This window comes from Atractosteus spatula, chromosome 8 (genome assembly GCF_055471065.1).
Source record: "Atractosteus spatula isolate fAtrSpa1 chromosome 8, fAtrSpa1.hap1, whole genome shotgun sequence".
Classification (NCBI taxonomy): Eukaryota; Metazoa; Chordata; class Actinopteri; order Semionotiformes; family Lepisosteidae; genus Atractosteus; species Atractosteus spatula.
In genome coordinates this window covers 50,870,905-50,888,184 of record NC_142713.1, presented here as the reverse complement: position 1 = coordinate 50,888,184, position 17,280 = coordinate 50,870,905, and the positions used below count along the sequence as shown (strand labels likewise).

The 17,280-nt window shown below is 39.8% G+C and overlaps 1 protein-coding gene across 1 annotated transcript; it reads right to left on the bottom strand.

The window, feature by feature from the left end:
- Window positions 1-4,746: 4,746 nt before the first annotated feature.
- Window positions 4,747-16,658, bottom strand: cav1 (caveolin 1). Its single transcript, XM_088922943.1, has 3 exons — window positions 16,379-16,658; window positions 15,346-15,513; window positions 4,747-6,283 (listed from the first exon to the last, which is right to left on the bottom strand). The coding sequence occupies exons 1-3, from the start codon at window positions 16,409-16,411 to the stop codon at window positions 5,942-5,944; spliced, it is 543 nt and encodes a 180-aa protein (XP_088779069.1). The 5' UTR covers window positions 16,412-16,658; the 3' UTR covers window positions 4,747-5,941.
- Between the last annotated feature and the right edge of the window lie 622 nt (window positions 16,659-17,280).

The following is a 17,280-nucleotide window of genomic DNA, read 5'->3' as shown; positions in this document are numbered from 1 at the left end:
GCCTAGCTCCATCCTTCCCACCTGCCAGATGTTTGCCCAGGGGTGAATTTGGCTTCAGTCGTCTTAAACGTCTTATACAGCTTCTACAGTGCCTGTTAATCCTCGTATTTTACTGTAATCAACTATGCCAGAATCTAGATAACTGAGGTAAATCAGATACTCGTACTGATCACACAACAGGCGCTCCTCTAATTATATCACCCCAGTCTGAGCAATAGAGCCCTCCTCTATTTTCTACCCATTAAGCAACACTTAACTGACGAACCTTCATTACCTTGAATGCAATACATCTGCAGTTTTAGAATTAAGTGCAAATTAAGATGAAGTGCATCTAGTAGTTAAACAGTAAAATATTACTTTAAATATAACATTGTACTATATTATATGCTTTTTGTATCTATTGCTTCTGTTGCGTCTTTAAAGAACTCTAAGAACATAGCTAGGGAAGACACGTCATCTAAATCCATTGACTATCCCCGAGAACATGGTCATTCACATTATTATCTATGTTAAAATCTAATTATTTCCCATACCTAAGTGCTATTGCTCTATAATTGCCTGATTTGGTTTTGTCACTCTTTTCACAGAATATATTAGCAATTTTCCAGTCCATGGAAAATTCCAGTCCTGTTTCTTGAGAGACTGCTGGAAGAATTTTATTAATGCCCAGTAGATAACATCTTGTTTCCATAAGTACAGTTGTTAGAATACCATTAGCCCCGATTTTTTCTTAAGTGCTTCTAGTAAAACCTTCACCTGTAACACTTGTGCCTGTTCTATCCTAATATTATTTATATAGGACTTTGTGTTTGCTCAGCCTGAAGCATATTCTTCATGTCTTATTTGAGAAACACTGCCAAAAATATTTTAATAGATCAGCCATTTCCATTTGAATAAAAGTTTTCCATCTTTAATTCCAAGTTCATCCTTAACTGCTCTTTTGCATTTGTAATACTGAAAATCCATTTGATTATTGTAGACTATTTTAGTATTTTTTTAATGTCATTATATCCTTTTTTGCTGTTCACATTCATTTTCTTTAACACAATATATTCCTTTTTTTGTCATTTTAGAAATGGATCACTTTATATTTAGGTCAATTTTAATTGATTTCTCAACCATTTGGTCCACTATTTCTTATTTACTTGAAGAATTTATATTTTTTGTGCTTCAAGCACAACATCCTTAATTGGGTATCATCAGTTTTCTGGCAGTATTAAAAGTAATGTAAATGTAATATAAATTCTTGAATTTTAATGTAATTATATTTCAATGCAGGCACTCTTTTCAGCCATCACTAATGTGGCAGTACTGTTGACGTCCTTGTAACTTGTTTCACTTATATTGAGGCCTAAAACCAGCTCTAACATGTACTATATAACCAAGAAAGCATTCATGTACTGAACAAACGTGATAGCTCCTGTGCAGCTGTTTTTTTATTTTTGCCTGTTGTAGAAAAAGAGGAAAACAAGAGTCATCCTTTGCTTTTCAGATAATAAGATAATTTCCAGCATGGACTGTGAAAAGCAACTTATTGTAGATGACGTGGCATTCACAGTCGTTCACTCAAGTCAGTGAGCAGGGGTGTAAGGCAGTGGAACATCAGTTATACGCATTGAATCCCATGTGATACCTTGATGTAGTCGAGGTTGAAAGTAGGGAGCTCACAGTGGCTCGTGGTGGATGTGTGTCTATGACTCAGTGAGTTTGAGTTTCATCAATTTTCTGCACAGTAGGCAATCTGTCCTTTCTGCCTTCAGGCTTACCATAACTCTAAACCCACTGACATTGGTGGTTTTGAGTGATCAGAAAAACTGTCCCCCACAGCTCTCACTAAAATAACCCAGTTTAATGCAACAGCTCTTCTCAGCAAGGGAACCCAATCTGCAAGTATGCTGCAGCTTTTCCCAGATGCTGTTCCAAGCTGGCACACTCCTCTACCAGTATGCAAGGCGCATCCTTTGCCATCAGCACTTTATTTCATCATCAGCTCTTGATGCAATAAAATGTGCACTATTTTCCTAAGTGGAAACATTAATTGCATTTAAACAATGCTTTTGAGCAATCAAGTCAGCAAAGCATTGTATCAGATTGTTATTTAGAATAAAACAAGTACATTGATTTGGCAGTTGGGGTTTTGAAGCTGATGACGCCTTATTTTTCTTAAATCTGTCATCTGTAGCTTGAGGCAGCCGAATCTTCTAACAGCAAGTCAGAACAGATGGCTGATTGTAAAAGCTGTATAGTAGGTATGCATAACAGGGTGATACACATTCTGTGCCACCCAACTGCGGTTCACAGCTCAGGGGAGCACTGTTACTGTTTTCTATTCTAACCCCTAGTGGTTCAGGAAAACACACCCAAAAGAAGAGAAATCTACAACCTCACTGTCTTCGCTTCCATAACAGACAACTTCATATTCCCAATCAATAAATATCACTGTGTTTAATTAAATTAAAATATTTGAAATATGCTTAAATATACCTAATGTAGTACTATTGAAATTTTTGCTGTACTTTTAAGTGATGTTTTACAAATGTAGTACTATTGAAATTTCTGCTGTACTTTTAAGTGATGTTTTACAAATGTGAATTATCTTTTGCATCACATTTCAATTTACCTGTGAAAGTTCAAATGTTATATGGAGTCCTGTTTAATTGACCTTGAAGTCTGGAGTATGCTGCTATTGATCTTGCCATAGTGATAATGTTAGCTGCTGTTTGAGCATTGTAAAATACCATTACATTTTCCATATAAGCTGCAGTGGTGCTAGTCCAGTATTTGTCTTCCAAGTTCTTAATCACAGATAATTGAGTTCAGTTCTCAATATGAGGCATATTTTAATTGTTCTCTCAGCTCTTAGAGCTGTGTAAGAAATAAGACCGAGAACTCTTAACAAGTGGGGAGAAACAATAAAGTTCTGTATGCTGTTGTTGTTGGAATAATATACTTTAAAGTATTTTTTTAAAACAAGGTTTAAATGCAGTAAAACAGTTAAAGAAAGGTCTAAAGAAGCAATCAGATCAATTAAATGCGTGAATTTACATCCAACAAGTACTGTATATACAGCAGCTCAGTTATAAATAAAACCAGCAGAGACCAAGGTACTGTACCATCCTGCAGCCTTGATCCTGGTGTACCTCTGTGTCTGCTGGTTTTTGTCATAACTGAGCTGCTGTTTATACAGTAAATGTTGGATGCAAATTCATAACTTTGATCATGTCTTAATGCAAAATATTTCAAGCCTTCTTTGTATAGTTTATGTCTTAGACATATAGCTACAGACAACACAGTTAACTGGAAATCACAGCCTTCTCAGTCTTTTGCTCTTCTGGTTAAATATGTCTCTACTTAACAAAATATTGAGTGATTTGATAAAACGGTTTATATTAGGTTCACAAAGCACACAACTGTAGTCATACAAAAACTGTTTTGTCATACAAAACTGAAATATCATCTGTTACATCCTCTGGGAGTTCGCAGGCCGGAGTTGCCATGGGAACACAGAACATTCCCACAAGCAGTCGTCCGTTCACCGGCCACGCGAGAACGTGCTCGGGCCATCTCATTGTTCCCCCTTCAACTTTTCAATCAGGCAGCCAATCCAACACTCAAGCGCCTGATTGTTCTGCCTACCTCAGGCTTGATTCTCTGCTAGACTGACGCTCTGACATGTAGCTCCCTAGAGCTGTGAGACCACTAACACTACGTACCTCTTTCAACTGCAAGCATTAGTTTACTACAGTGGCGGTCTAGTGCAGGCCACTATTTTCAAGGCCTCCACCTGCTTGCTTCTCTGCACCAGGTGCTTCAGTCTTGCTGCCTAGTCAGCTCTCGAGAGTAATCTGGAGATGTACGAAGTCCTGCACTTAGGTTTTGGCCTGTCAGCCTTTTTCAGCAAAGCTCGGCAGCACCTGCAGTGTAACGTCACCATTGGATAAATTTCCACCCTCTTAGGTTAGTGGAAGCACCTTTGACAGCAATTACAGGGATGAATATGTTGTACTGTACAGTAGGTATCTGCACATTGCACGTTGCAATATTTGACCATTCTTCTACACAAAACTGTTCAAACTCTGTCAAGCCTTGGAAAGTGTTGAAGGCTAGCAATCTTCACATCATGCCACAAATTTTCGATTGAGGTTCTGACTGGGCTACTCAAGGACATTTACCTTTTTTGTTCCTTAGCCTCTCCAGTTAAGCGGTGGCTGATTTAGGGGTCGTTGTCATGCTGAAACGTGAACTTCTGTCCCAGTTTCAGCTTTCTGGCAGAGGGCAGCAGGGTTTTCCTCATGGTCTTTTCTGTATTTTAAACCATTCATTTTCCCTTCTGTCCTGCCAAGTGCCCCAGTCCCTGCTGATGAGATACATCCCAGTAACATGACACTGCCACCACTGTGCTTCACAGTACGATGGAGTTCTTTGGGTGATGTGCTGTCTTGGATTTCCATTTAGGCCAAAAACGTCTATTTTAGTCAAACCGCAAAACATTTTGCCACATGTTTACAATATCATTTTTTTCAGTAATGGCTTCCTTCTTGTCCTCCTGCCATAGAGGCCAGATCTGAGGAGTGCTGGGAAATTGTGGTCACGTGCACACTTTGATCAGTCCATCCCATAAAAGCTCTTTTAAAAGGTGCCATTGGCCTCTTGGTAGTCTCTCTTATCTGCCTCCTTGTTCAGTGCTATCTTCCTTCCTGAACCTTCATTGTAAACTCCATAAAAAAGCCCACATAAACCAAAGGATTTGTTGTTAATGTTTGTATTTTATTGTCTTTGGCATGATATCAGATTGTACAATAAAAGCAGGGAAAGGGAAATTCCATTACATATCAAAAATATTAACTTTCTAGGTGAATACTGCATCTTCACAGACAGCAGATAGACATATATGACACCAAAGTGAGCAGCTGTCATCAGTTGGAATCTTGTCATCATTTTAAACAGTGAAGGAAATTCAACTAAAACTCTTTTTAACATATAACAGATTCTCCTCACCAGTGTGCACTATACAGTAAACTTCAGAAGTTGTGAAAAAGAGGAACTGTTAATTATCTTTTTTGACTACATACATAAAATACATTGTATAACTTCAAGATTTTTCTTCTGTAATTTTAAGGCTCAAGAAAGTGAACTGAAACACGCAGAGGGTTATTCAATTCTCTCCTCAGTGTAGAGCCAATAAAATCTGTCTAATATTTTAGTGACACGTGCTTACTAGAGACATTGCTTCTTATATAAAATCACCACCATTTCAGCATAACAAGTTTTCAACATCTAATTCCTAGCAGTGGGTACATAGACTAAGTGTTACTTGTGAAAGAAAACATTGCCTTTATGCTTTCAAACATCATGAAAAGCTTTACTAGGAATCAAAGAGGCAATGAAACAAACTATGCAAGATTGATCTGGCTCCTAATCATGTGTTATTTTGTTGGCTGCGTTTCTATATACTATCACCACAATGAATAAAACTAGCAGCATGCAGCACACTGGGCAGCAGGGTGGCAAAAAGAACATTCTCTTCAAAGCTGCCAATTTGAGAGAACACTCTGCTGTTGAGGCATAATCCAAAGCCACCGTTCCCACTGTGCAAGCTTGCGCTGCGTACTAAAGGAGCTTAACTTCTGCCAGGCCTCTGTACGTTTTACAGTTACTAAACAGTGAACAGTACTTTATGCGTTGTACAACGATGGAATGAGAGAGTAAAAAAAAATGGCGTAGCCTCCTAAGGCAGACTACCAAAAAAGGAGAGCTCAGTCCTGGAGTGATAAACAATAGAGTAAAAAAAAAATCTAAGCAAGGCTTTTTTTTTCTTTTCCTGTGTCAGTGTTCATTAAACTGTTGCTGGAGAGCAACTGTGAGCTTGTAGGCAGCAGAGCGCTGGTGTCCGACCAGCCATGGAACCTCGGCTCTTGTGTGTTTCTGGTCCCTCTTTCTTTTACACCTCCTTGGTCATGGACACCCGCACACCGCTGAAGACCTTGCCCATAGCTTCGAACAGGGGGTCGCAGAACGTGTGGATGCAGATGGAGTAGACCCTGCTGATGCACTGGATCTCGATCAGGTAGCTCTTGACGCAAGGCACCACCGCCCATATGTGGAGGAAGGACAGGATGGCGAAGAACAAGCCCCAGATGAGGGCCAGGGGGATGCCCACCAGGGCGGTGAGAAGGCGGTAACACCAGTACTTGGTCACGGTGAAGGTGGTAAAGCTGGCCTTCCAGATGCCGTCGAAGCTGTGGGTGCCCTCGGGTTCCGCGATCACGTCCTCAAAATCGACCTGAGTCGGGAAAGAGAATGCATCGTTTGAGCACTTGTCACAGACTGTCCCCCTTCGATTAAATGAGCTTCAGACGAGTGGACGACATTGACTCATGGGAGCTTTCTGCTGGGCTAGAAAGACAACCTAAGAGTCAAGCTTTAAACAAATCAACAATCAGAATTTCTTACACAGTAGACAGCCTGTCACCACACTGTTACATCTGCTGTCTTTTGCAGACATTTACTTTAACAAAACTGCTTACAGTATATATCTCTTATTATTGCAAAGGAAACTATTGATATGAAGCACATTTTCACAAATGTAGCAGCGATTATATTCTGCTCCCGGGACTTCCTTTTACAACCTAAGACAAAAAGTCAATTTAAAAAATAAAATGGCTCAAACGCATGCAGAGAATCAAATAAATGTGGCTGTGTATTTTTAAGAGCATGTTTTTGCACCACATTTGTCAGAGACAGAACACCAAACAGGTGATGAGATGATTTAACCCGGTGAAATTCAAGAAAGGAGCCATTATGCCCTAATTATTGATAGAATAAAGCCTTTACTGTATGTCATGATATGTTGGAGGCTGGAATAAATACCTCAGGTGAATACTTAAGCAGAGGAACCAAGGTTTTGAGCATACCACTCAAATGGGCATCGGCAAGTGTGATGCAGACATGCAGAAAGAGGTACTGTAGACACAAATCTGGTGACATATTGATGGGCGGGTCTAAGTGTGATGATCTAGTCAAGAGTCTTCAGTTGCTACAAAACTCCTGTTGTAGAGACACATGACAACCTGACTGCACGGAGGTGCAATGATCATGTTCCGGGAGGTGTGCATATGGAACTCAGAAACCAGTGAACAGGCACATGCTTGTCCAAGCTATTCAAGAGGAATGGCACAGTTACTGTAGGTTCGTGGATCAATAAGCTACTAAGTTTCTAATGCGCCACTTGGGTCAAATGGCCTCCACTTGTTTGTTTTTGGCGCATGTGTGAAATTGAGTAAAGAAATGGGGCAGGGTGCACTCTCGTGAAATACAAACTTAGCCTCATATCAAAGCCAAGTGTTAAAATGGTGTAAAGTTGGTTTACAAGCTGACTGTTAAAATGAGCATTTCAAATGTTTCAAGCTGCTCGTCTGTTTCAGAATTTGATCAAATAAAACTTGTGCTTTCACAGCTGAACCATAATGATGTGGCGAAGGCCTGATGCCCTTTCAATGTTCCAAGTTGTGTTTCTCAATAGTAGCACAGAAAACTAGCTCTAAAGTCTTTTCTTTTCTGCCACTTCAGATTTACTATAGGTAGAAAGAACCACATCCCTGCCTTATTAGACATATCCAGCAGGAATATTAGACACAGAAAAGATTCACAATTAACACAGATGAATGTTTAATACTGATGTGTACTTTCACTGCTACCCTATATCTTCAACAATTGAGAAGCAGCTATAACCTCTTCTTGACTATCTTATCCCTACCACTTCATAAGACAAAGATGAATATTGTTATAACCCACATTATTTTCAATTGGATGGCTTCACATAAAGTATTTTTCGGAATGAATTAGCTTAAACAAACACAATCTTGGTAGAATTCATCTCAAATGAGAGGGAAACTGACAACAGTAATATCTATATTATGTGGTTGTTTCATATAATCCATCTTTGGATACACTCCAAGCTTTTCTTTAAAAGAAAAGCAATGAATTATGCAGAGCATTTTGACGTTTGACATTAACAAAAAAAAACACACTTCATCCGCATCTAGCGTCATAACTATTTAGCTATCTTTATACCCAAGAAAAGGTAGCTGGATTGCAATACATTAAAAATGAATTGACATTGTAAAATAGAGTTAAATTCCTGTACAAGCTGATCCTAAAGATGTCTAATTATCACTGTCTTTCCCTTCTCAGGTAATTGAGTAAAAGGTTGGCACCGTTTCCACTGAAAGAAGACTCTGAACACCAGGCACATATCTTGATATGTATGGTGGACAACATGGGGACCTTTTGATTGATTTTACAGTATATGTTCTCTTCCAAGGGCCTCCGAACAGAGCAACAGCTCGGAAGTGGCAGGGCTGGAGAGTTCTGGCCTTCATCGCGTTAGCTACTTATTGTGCTTCAAAAACATCTGAAGTGGAATGGTAGGCATGTGTACAATGTAATGTTGCAGTCAGTCCTGGACACACACTGTCCCTTCACGCTTGTGTTACACTTTTCATTTCAGTACGCTCATCAGACTCTGTGTCCAGAGAACTGAGAATATAAAAAGGTGTTACAATGTGCGGTTATTTTGTTAATTTAAATAATTGTTGTAATTAGCTACAACAATTACTGAGGAAGTGTCAAAGATATTTTGTAACCTTTTGTTATAATTTGTATGTTGAAAATAAATATACATATTTAAATGTTTAGGTCACAGGACTGCATAGTGGCCTAGTGTTTAGCACTGCTGGACTCCTGTGTTGCTATCTGTGTGGACGTTGTATGTTCTCCCTGTACTGTCCATGTGGGTTTCCTCCAGTTTCCTCCCACAGTCCAAAGCCATGCTGGTGGGATAATTGGTTTCTGGGAAAACTGGGCCTCGTGTGGGTGTGTGTCTGTGTGCCTGGCGTGCAGGGTGTATCCTGTCTTATGCTCGTTGGTTGCCCAGGTCCTACCACAACCCCGTACTGGATAAAAAAGATAGAAGATAAATGGATGGCTGGATGTTTAGGTCATTTGCAAATGAACTCCAAGCACCTTTGTGATGAGAACAGTTTTAATGTCCTAGCAATGATATAATGTTCTGTGGGAAAGTTCATCTGCCTGCATCTACCTAATTTTTAACTTCACTTTGCAAACAGTGACTCCTGTTAACATACTGTACATGCTTTTTATTTTTACATTTCAAATAAAATAGGGTAGAGTTAAAGTATAAAGAAATATACTTTGGTTTAAATCCCCTTCATTAATGTCCCGGAGCCCAGCCGAATAACTATGCGAGAGCATGTGGTATATTTTTACTTAAAAAAATCAAGTGTCAAGATGAAAATGTCTGAGTTTCAGGAGTGGTCTCAACACATCCCAGAAATAACTTCTGGGCCACACTGCATTTCAGTATAAAAGACAAACCTTTGGTAGTGCCTAAATACTTTCCAGAAAACCCATATTTATTTTTTTTCCATACTAAGGGATGTGAAGACTCCTGTTGCTTCATACAGTGGGATAATTGCCTATTTACCCTTTTATGTTTTATGCGTGTTTACAAAATGGGGAGGAACTGGAGTCATTCCCAGATGAACTCACACTCGTGCTCCCATGCTGCTGCATGTGCACTACTGTGCACGGTGGTAAGACTGCAGTTTACCTACAGGAAAGGCTGATTTTCCAAACTTTTCCCTCTAGAGCTAAATTTGTTTCTGAAAATGCTAAAGGGATGCTGAAGATTATAATGTGACAAAAGCAAGTGACAATCGCAAATGGACAATTAAAAGGGGCAGAGGCTGCTCAAAATGTGTTCATCTTGGGCGAAATCTGGACAAAAATATAATTTTATGGAGACCTATTAAAAATAATCAACAGTAACATCACTTAATCCTGTACATATAAAATCAATGCTATCAATGATGTCAACTAAATCTTTAACAGTAGAATGAAAATGGAAAATGAAAAAAACAGCAATATAACAGCACATTATCTTCTACCCCTTCTTCACTTTTACCGAGTCTTTAAAGCAGATGATTGCACATTCCTTTTGTAGTAGTTTTATACAGAGTTTATTACAGTCAAATGCAATTTGGCTGAATCAATACAGTACAGACATTTGAAATAATGGCAAAATATGTTATTCACACACAGCCCTCAAATCCACATACCCCATTAGTATGAGGGCTATGCATGTTTTTATTAAAGACATACTGTACATAGACTTAAAAACAATTTAAGTCTTAGGTGCTGTCTCTCAATAGGCATGAAAGAAAAATAACATCACAATGATAGATTATAGTATTAACGGTTTTGGACAAACAGACGTAAAATATTTAGGAAAGCAAATTCTGATAAACGTTAACTGTACTCGAGATTCCACGTTCCTTCCTTAGTTCTCCTGGCTCTGAGTTCGGAGCAGAGTCTGAGTTTGGAATCACTGGCCGTGTTGACAGCGACGGCTCGATGATTAATCCGTGTCGCCAAACCAAAGGGAGGGAATCAAACGAACGAAACCATCCAACGGCTCAGGAAGCAAGGCGTCTTATTCACTGGAACTATTCCTTCGAAAAGAATGCATCATCTGGGAGCGGCACATCTTTATTTGCCAGCACGCTCTACAGTCGAGTGAAGTTATCGTGTCCATAAATTGTTGTGCGGCCCTGGAAATGTTGTGCACAGGGCCTTCAAGGTTAGCGCGTGTCCTCAGCCGCAGGAAAACAGGTCACAACCATGACCCTCAAAGGAACTGTAGCTTCTCCTTGTTACAGTTCTCCAAGATATTCTTCCAATTGTCTGACAGCGGTTCTCAGCATTCTCTGGCTGGGGATTTACGTTTTAAGAACTCAGTCACAAGAAGGACCACTAGATACACACAAAAATATAATTGAAATATATACACTTAGGGTGACGACTGCTACTATGTAAGAAATTGTTTCTAAGCATTTCTTGTTTCTAAGGATATACTGTACCAGGACAGTCTGCAATGACCTCCAAAAATCCCAGGACCCTTAGAGGAGGACCACTGGTTTAAACCAATATTATTTTTGCCAAACAAGTTAAGTCTTAGGTGCTGTCTCTCAATAGGCATGAAAGAAAAATAACATCACAATGACAGATTATAGTATTAATGGTTTTGGACAAACAGATGTAAAATATTTAGGAAAGTAAATTCTGAAATAAAGCAACAAGGTATACAGTATAGGTCTGACTATTCCCCAACTGTGTTTATTCTAAATTCATCCAGCAAATTACAGGTTAGCCAATGTTAAAATAGACACTTGCAATGACGTTATGTCAGGGTTTCTTAATTCTGTCACAAAGGCCAACACAACCTTGTTGGGAGTTACACAGTCTCCAAATAGCACTGATTTTAGACTATCTGATGCTATCTCATGCAAGCAAATCTACTGTAGCAGTAAAAATCTTGCTCTGTGAAACAAGCTCTTAAACATTTAAATATTGAAGTCTGACACTTCCTGCTCTGTTGAAACCACATAACAGGTCATTTTCTTTTCAAACCTTTTATCAGTTTGAAGCTGGATTTCAAATTTACTTTCCTTATTAATGCGCAATGCGCGCTAACAACACAACAGTCTAAATTTCAATTCGATACCTTTTTGGGTACACACACACACACACAAGAGGCCATTTCGCCTCTGACAGACCAAACCAAAGAAATGGGCGTGGATACAATGTGGTGAGCACCACGCTGTGTCTGCTCAAGCCAAGCAGTAGGACAATAGAAGTGTGAGGATGTGGGAAGAAATCTCCTTTAACCCATTCAAACGTCAGGTGCAGATTGAGGGCACCAGAGTAATGCAGCCAGGGTCCTGGCTTCAAACCTGGTTCTGTGCGCAGTTTGCATGCCCTTCCCTTTTTCTTCAGATTTTTCTCCAGGTACTACGTTTTCCTCCCACTGTCTAAAGACATGCGATCTACGTTAACCAACATTGGCCCCCCATACTGTATATGCTTGTGTTTTGCATCAAACTGGCATCCTGTCTAGGAAACCGTACTGGCTTGTGCCCTGTGTTGGCAAGGTAGGCTCAAGCTCACTTTAACCTTCTACGAACAGTGCATTTAGTGAAATCAGAATGGATGGATGGCACAGACTGAAGACAAACCTACTACTCAGCAATGTATTAAGAAGTGCTCACACTACATCACTTTCAATAGCCAATTATATAATTCAAGGTCAAGGTAGCCCGAAGCCTTGGTTACACCCCGGATGGCACACCAGTCCATTGCCAGGCACACATGGACGCACACACACTCATGCCAGGGCCAATTTTATGGAAGCTAATTAACCTACTATTGGAGGAAACCCCACAGGCACAAACTCCACACAGCTAGTACCCCAGGAACTGAACCAGGTGTCCGGCACTGCAAGGTAGCAACGGCAACCACTGCGCCACTTGAGTCCCTAAGGCCAAAAGTTTTCCAGGAGCACAATGCAAGACCACACAGGGCTAGGCACAATGGCACAACCTCAAGACAACTTTGAGGTCTTGGCATAGTCAGCCTTTTCTCCTGACCTGAGTACAACAGACCCTCTGTGAGACTACAGTAACTCAACGATACCATCAACAGGAGTCAACTCCTGTGTGCAACCCTTACTATCTGACGACAGCAGCACAGGAAAAGTGGCAGAATGTTGCACAGCTGTCTCTTGGGAAGATGATTAGGTACAGTATATGCATAAATGCTGTCAGGAGTCCATTATCTTTTGTTCATCTATATACGCTTGAAAAGCATATAAGAATGTAAGCTTTGCTGCCTCTGGATAGTCTTTCCAAGGCTTACTTTCTCAGAAAATGTTTCCCGGAGCTGAACAGCCAGACAACACCCACACTTCCACTGATTCACTCTTCCCAATCCTCAACGTTAAAATGGAGTTTATAACGAACGTTTGGCAGGGATAACAACAGTCAAGTTCAATCATCCTCAGGCGGTTTGTAATTTGCAATTAATCATGATGTCATCTCCTCACTTAAACATCATAAATACTGCACATTATCTCCTTCTCTCCCTCCCATTTGTCTTCTTGCATCCCTCCTCCACCTCCGCAGCCAGCTGCCCCTCGGTCACTCCTCACTCTGCAGGGGTGATGGCCAGGAGGTTACCCCTCATCCAAGCGGGTTACACCAAATTATCCTAACTTTAAATTCTGAATAAACCTTTTTATGGCTAAGTCTTGGCTGTTGTCATTCCTAGTTAAAGTATCTTTATTAATCCTCAATGGACCGTCCTTTTCTAAACAGAGGCTGAAGCCAAACGTATTATTTTCCAAACATTTAGCCACAATGAGTTAATTTCATAAGAGCAGTTATGTATTTTTAATGTCTGTATCCGGTACTCCATGGCACAGCTGTCTTCTACCCTTTTACCCTAACTTATAGTCCTAAGAATCTGAGACGATGTTCCGTCTTCTCAAAATACGGTAAGCGATTTAATTTATTTTTTTACTCATAATTGAAGAGCTTAAACTACATATTGAAATTATGCATGGCTGCACACAAAAGTTTCCAGTTTCCAGCTGTTCAGAGTCTCTTCATACACATGGAAATATGTACACCTTTGGTAAATATCAAAATGAATCTGCTGGAACGCTTTTCAAAACGGCAGATTGCTCAATTATTTCCAGTAACATTCTAGCCTGTATGGGATCCACCATAAAACAGCCTTAGGCTTCAGCACAGGTGTTAAATATTTACCTTACTTGAAGTCCCGGATGTTTCATTATTTGTTTTTCTAGTCCTAAAACTCAAATCATTCACCTGAAAGGAGGATTTGGAGTGTTGAAATTTAATTATTTGAAATTATTCAACCGTGGTGAGCCCGAGGGCCTCTACAGGTGCCGTTTCTTACTTTTGGACTTCATCGATCCATCCATTCTAACTGCTTCTTCCATTTCAGGGTCACAGGGGAGCAAGAGACTATGTTGGCAAGCAAGAGGCACAAGGCACTGTTCACTCTGGACGGGATGCCAGTCCATCAAAGTGCAGACACACAGACACTCAAGCACACACTTACACCAGGGCCAATTTTTTCACAAGAAGCCAATTAACCTCGCACTACATTTTTTGGACTGTGGGTGGAAACCACAGCACTCAGAGGAAACCCATCTGGGAACACAGGAAGAACATACAAACTCCACCAAATAGCACTCCAAGGTCGGAAGTGAACCCAGGGTCAAGGCGCTGCAAGACAGCAGTGCTAACCACTTGGAATTCAGTTTGTCTTTGTCTTTATTCAATTAATAAATGTGTTTTCTGATTTAAAAAAATGCAATTGACAAGAAATGAATACTGAGTAGAAATGAAGAAATGAGTATTTGCATGTCCAAAACAGTAAAACTGGCATATCCATTTAAAAGTCAAATACACATTCAATTTCTTAAAATAAGTACCCTTCACTGGAAAACTGCACTAAACTTAACCAGTCCGTCAACAAAATACTGGGCACCAACCAATGTCAAAGCAAGTAGACAGAACACCACTGAGTATTTTCAGAGAATTCCCGTTCTTCAACATGCAACACAAATGCACACCATTCTGCTTGAGGTGTACTGAAATAAATACATATTTTTAATTCAACTTTAATCTACGACAGAATACGATAGAAAACAAACCACTCCAATTCTTCAGTCGTTTATTTTCACAGTATGACATTCCTTCAACGTGCAGGATGTACACTTTAGAAAACGTTTGCTCATGGTGCAAGCAGGGTTGGTTTGAAAAGTCCGATTTCGGAGTCGACTACAGTATGTACGGCTGCTTGCTGCGCTCATTTACGTTTGAGTGTTGGATCGTTTGTCAGCTCACGGATTATTTATTTGCTCCTCCTAAATATGTATGTTTCAGTGACATACCAAAGGGGTTGCATTGACCCCATTAAAGATAAAATAATTCAAAAACTGTGTTTCTCCTCGCAGGATATAGGCATATATATAATTAATAAATATATATATATAATTATAGGGACATCACAAAGGGTTTTTAAATGTATTGTTTTATTAATTTATGGGCACTCGATAGAACTTCAAAAGCCGTCGAAATTCCAAGGATAAAGGACCTCAGGACCTCTAGTAGACGTAGCACGTAATAGTTCACATACCAACAAGAAAGAAACACAATATTTCACAAGTTCAAAGATATGGAACATACTGTATCAGAACTTCGGTGAAAGTTGTCTTAAACTTTTTTTATTAATATACTGAAACGTCACATTTCCCTTTCTACAAGTGCACATGTACCAAGTACCGTGACCATTAAAACGTTAAAACACAAACACCTGTTCGCCACACATACAAACCCTGGTTCTCAGTTAATATTTAAGATCTTTAACGGGGATGTAACAGGCGCACCCACGTACCTTCACCACATCGTCGTTTAAGTGTTTGGGATCCCGGCTAACCAGGTCGATTTCTTTAGTGTGAACGTCGTGCATCGCTTTTTCGTTCATGCTGTCGTTATCCATGCTCTTGTTGTTCGGCTTGTAGATATTTCCTTGCTTCCTAATGAATGGCGAGTGAAGAAATCCCTATAATCCCGATGTAGAAGAAAAATACAACTGAATCAGAAAAATCAAATCAAAAGCGAACAACTTGCAGAAGAGCAATGAGTTTGCAGCGCGTCTCAGCCTGGGATGGGTTTAAGTGGATAAAATACAGCACCACACCCCTCTGAACTACGAGTCTCGCACTCACCACAAGGGGTCATCTACAAACACTTTGACTCCAGATCAAACTCCCAGAAAAAAAGAAAAGAAAATCCAAAGTAGATCGTCTTGGAAAAACGGTATGATTTAATGGCAGAAAAAAAACATCTACCACCCAAGTATACAAAAAAACCCAACATTAAACATTGAAACAACTGCAGCTGATTTTCAGAACAGTGAACAAGCAGGTCTTACCGGAGCTCACCTATATAGGGAATAGGCATGATCATTTTTAAGATAAAAAGAAAGCACAAGACCAGTTACGTTAATGCATAGATTTCTGAATCCAATATCAAAATTAACGGCAGTTGTCTTGAAGCATAAAAATACCAGACCGTGTCAGAAAAATCAAATCAAAGGTTTGCCGTGTCAGAAAATAGACAAAAATAGGCTACTTCTGATGCAGTTTATTACGTCAACGTCTAAAATGAATAAAACGTTACAATTAAGAAATTATGCATTAATAAGCTCGCTGTTTCGACCACAAATAAGTAACTTGTAATAAGCGCAAATATGTCAATACAAGATGACCTAGAGACCTGTTAAGAAGCAAGTATTTAGCGATATGTGTACACAGTGTACAGTATGTAAACAGTTTGAATCGGTCACTTCAAATTGAAAGCTATAACCCTTCAACAAACGTCTTAAACGCAGTGCAATCCCGAAAGCTCGCTTTAACGCAGCGTACCTCTGATTCCTCGTCCTTGATACCACCAGTCATACTGTCCTGAACCTGAAATGTGATCAGATTAGGATTTCTCGGCAATACAATAACTTTTTGAAGGAAGCAAGAGAGCAGAATAGGCGTGGGGTTTGATGGTACTGGCGGGACTCCAGGGTTTGTGCTGTGTTAGTCAGGATGACTTCAAATCCTTACATGTTTTAACGTACTGTATTGACAGGAGCCTCGCGAAGTACGGTCAATGATTAGCTGAACAGTTAAAAGCTGCACCGAGCATCCTGTCTCTGCAGCAAACAAACCGAGACGCACAGATGCAGAAGTGCTCCCCCCCTACTTTTGATGTGCCAGAAACTGCAACCGTCTATTAGCCTGTCACTCAAGAGAACTGAAAATAACTGGAACAGGAGCCGACGGAACTGCAATACTGTATAATTAAGAATCGTGCAGTACTGTGGGGAACAGAAATGTTCGTTAATGCTTTCCAAACTCGGTGAACGAGTTAACACACCTGCCCCTGGTCTGATGGTCGCAACCGATGTCGACGGTCCAGTCTGTTTACATTCCCAGAGATTAGTTCCACTGGCTGGGACACCTTAAACCTTGTTTAAATTTCTCCTTGCCTTTATTAATCTCACTGTGCAGGGACTTGCAACCAGAAGCCTACAGTGTGTTTTATTGGTTATGGTTTATGTGATATAAACCAGGCCTGTTTTCGTCTTTACTGATAGCAGTAGAAAATTGTATTAAAATGTTCCCATTCTTATTCGGTTCTTATCATTACACAACTATGGGTATAATGAATCCCCAGGAGCTTAATTTCACATTTGTTTAAATCAGAAATGAAACAAGACCTATGAAAAGAATCCCTATGCATTTGTGAGCAAATTTAGTTTAAAATGATCTTTTTG

Bases quoted from the DNA above. Each gene is read 5' to 3' on its own strand.
- cav1 (XM_088922943.1), bottom strand. From the start codon at position 16,411: ATGACTGGTGGTATCAAGGACGAGGAATCAGAG. The intron at 15,514-16,378 runs GTACGCTGCGTT...TCGGGATTATAG, and splicing joins TCAAGGACGAGGAATCAGAG to GGATTTCTTCACTCGCCATT. The intron at 6,284-15,345 runs GTACGTGGGTGC...TTCCCGACTCAG, and splicing joins TAAACGACGATGTGGTGAAG to GTCGATTTTGAGGACGTGAT.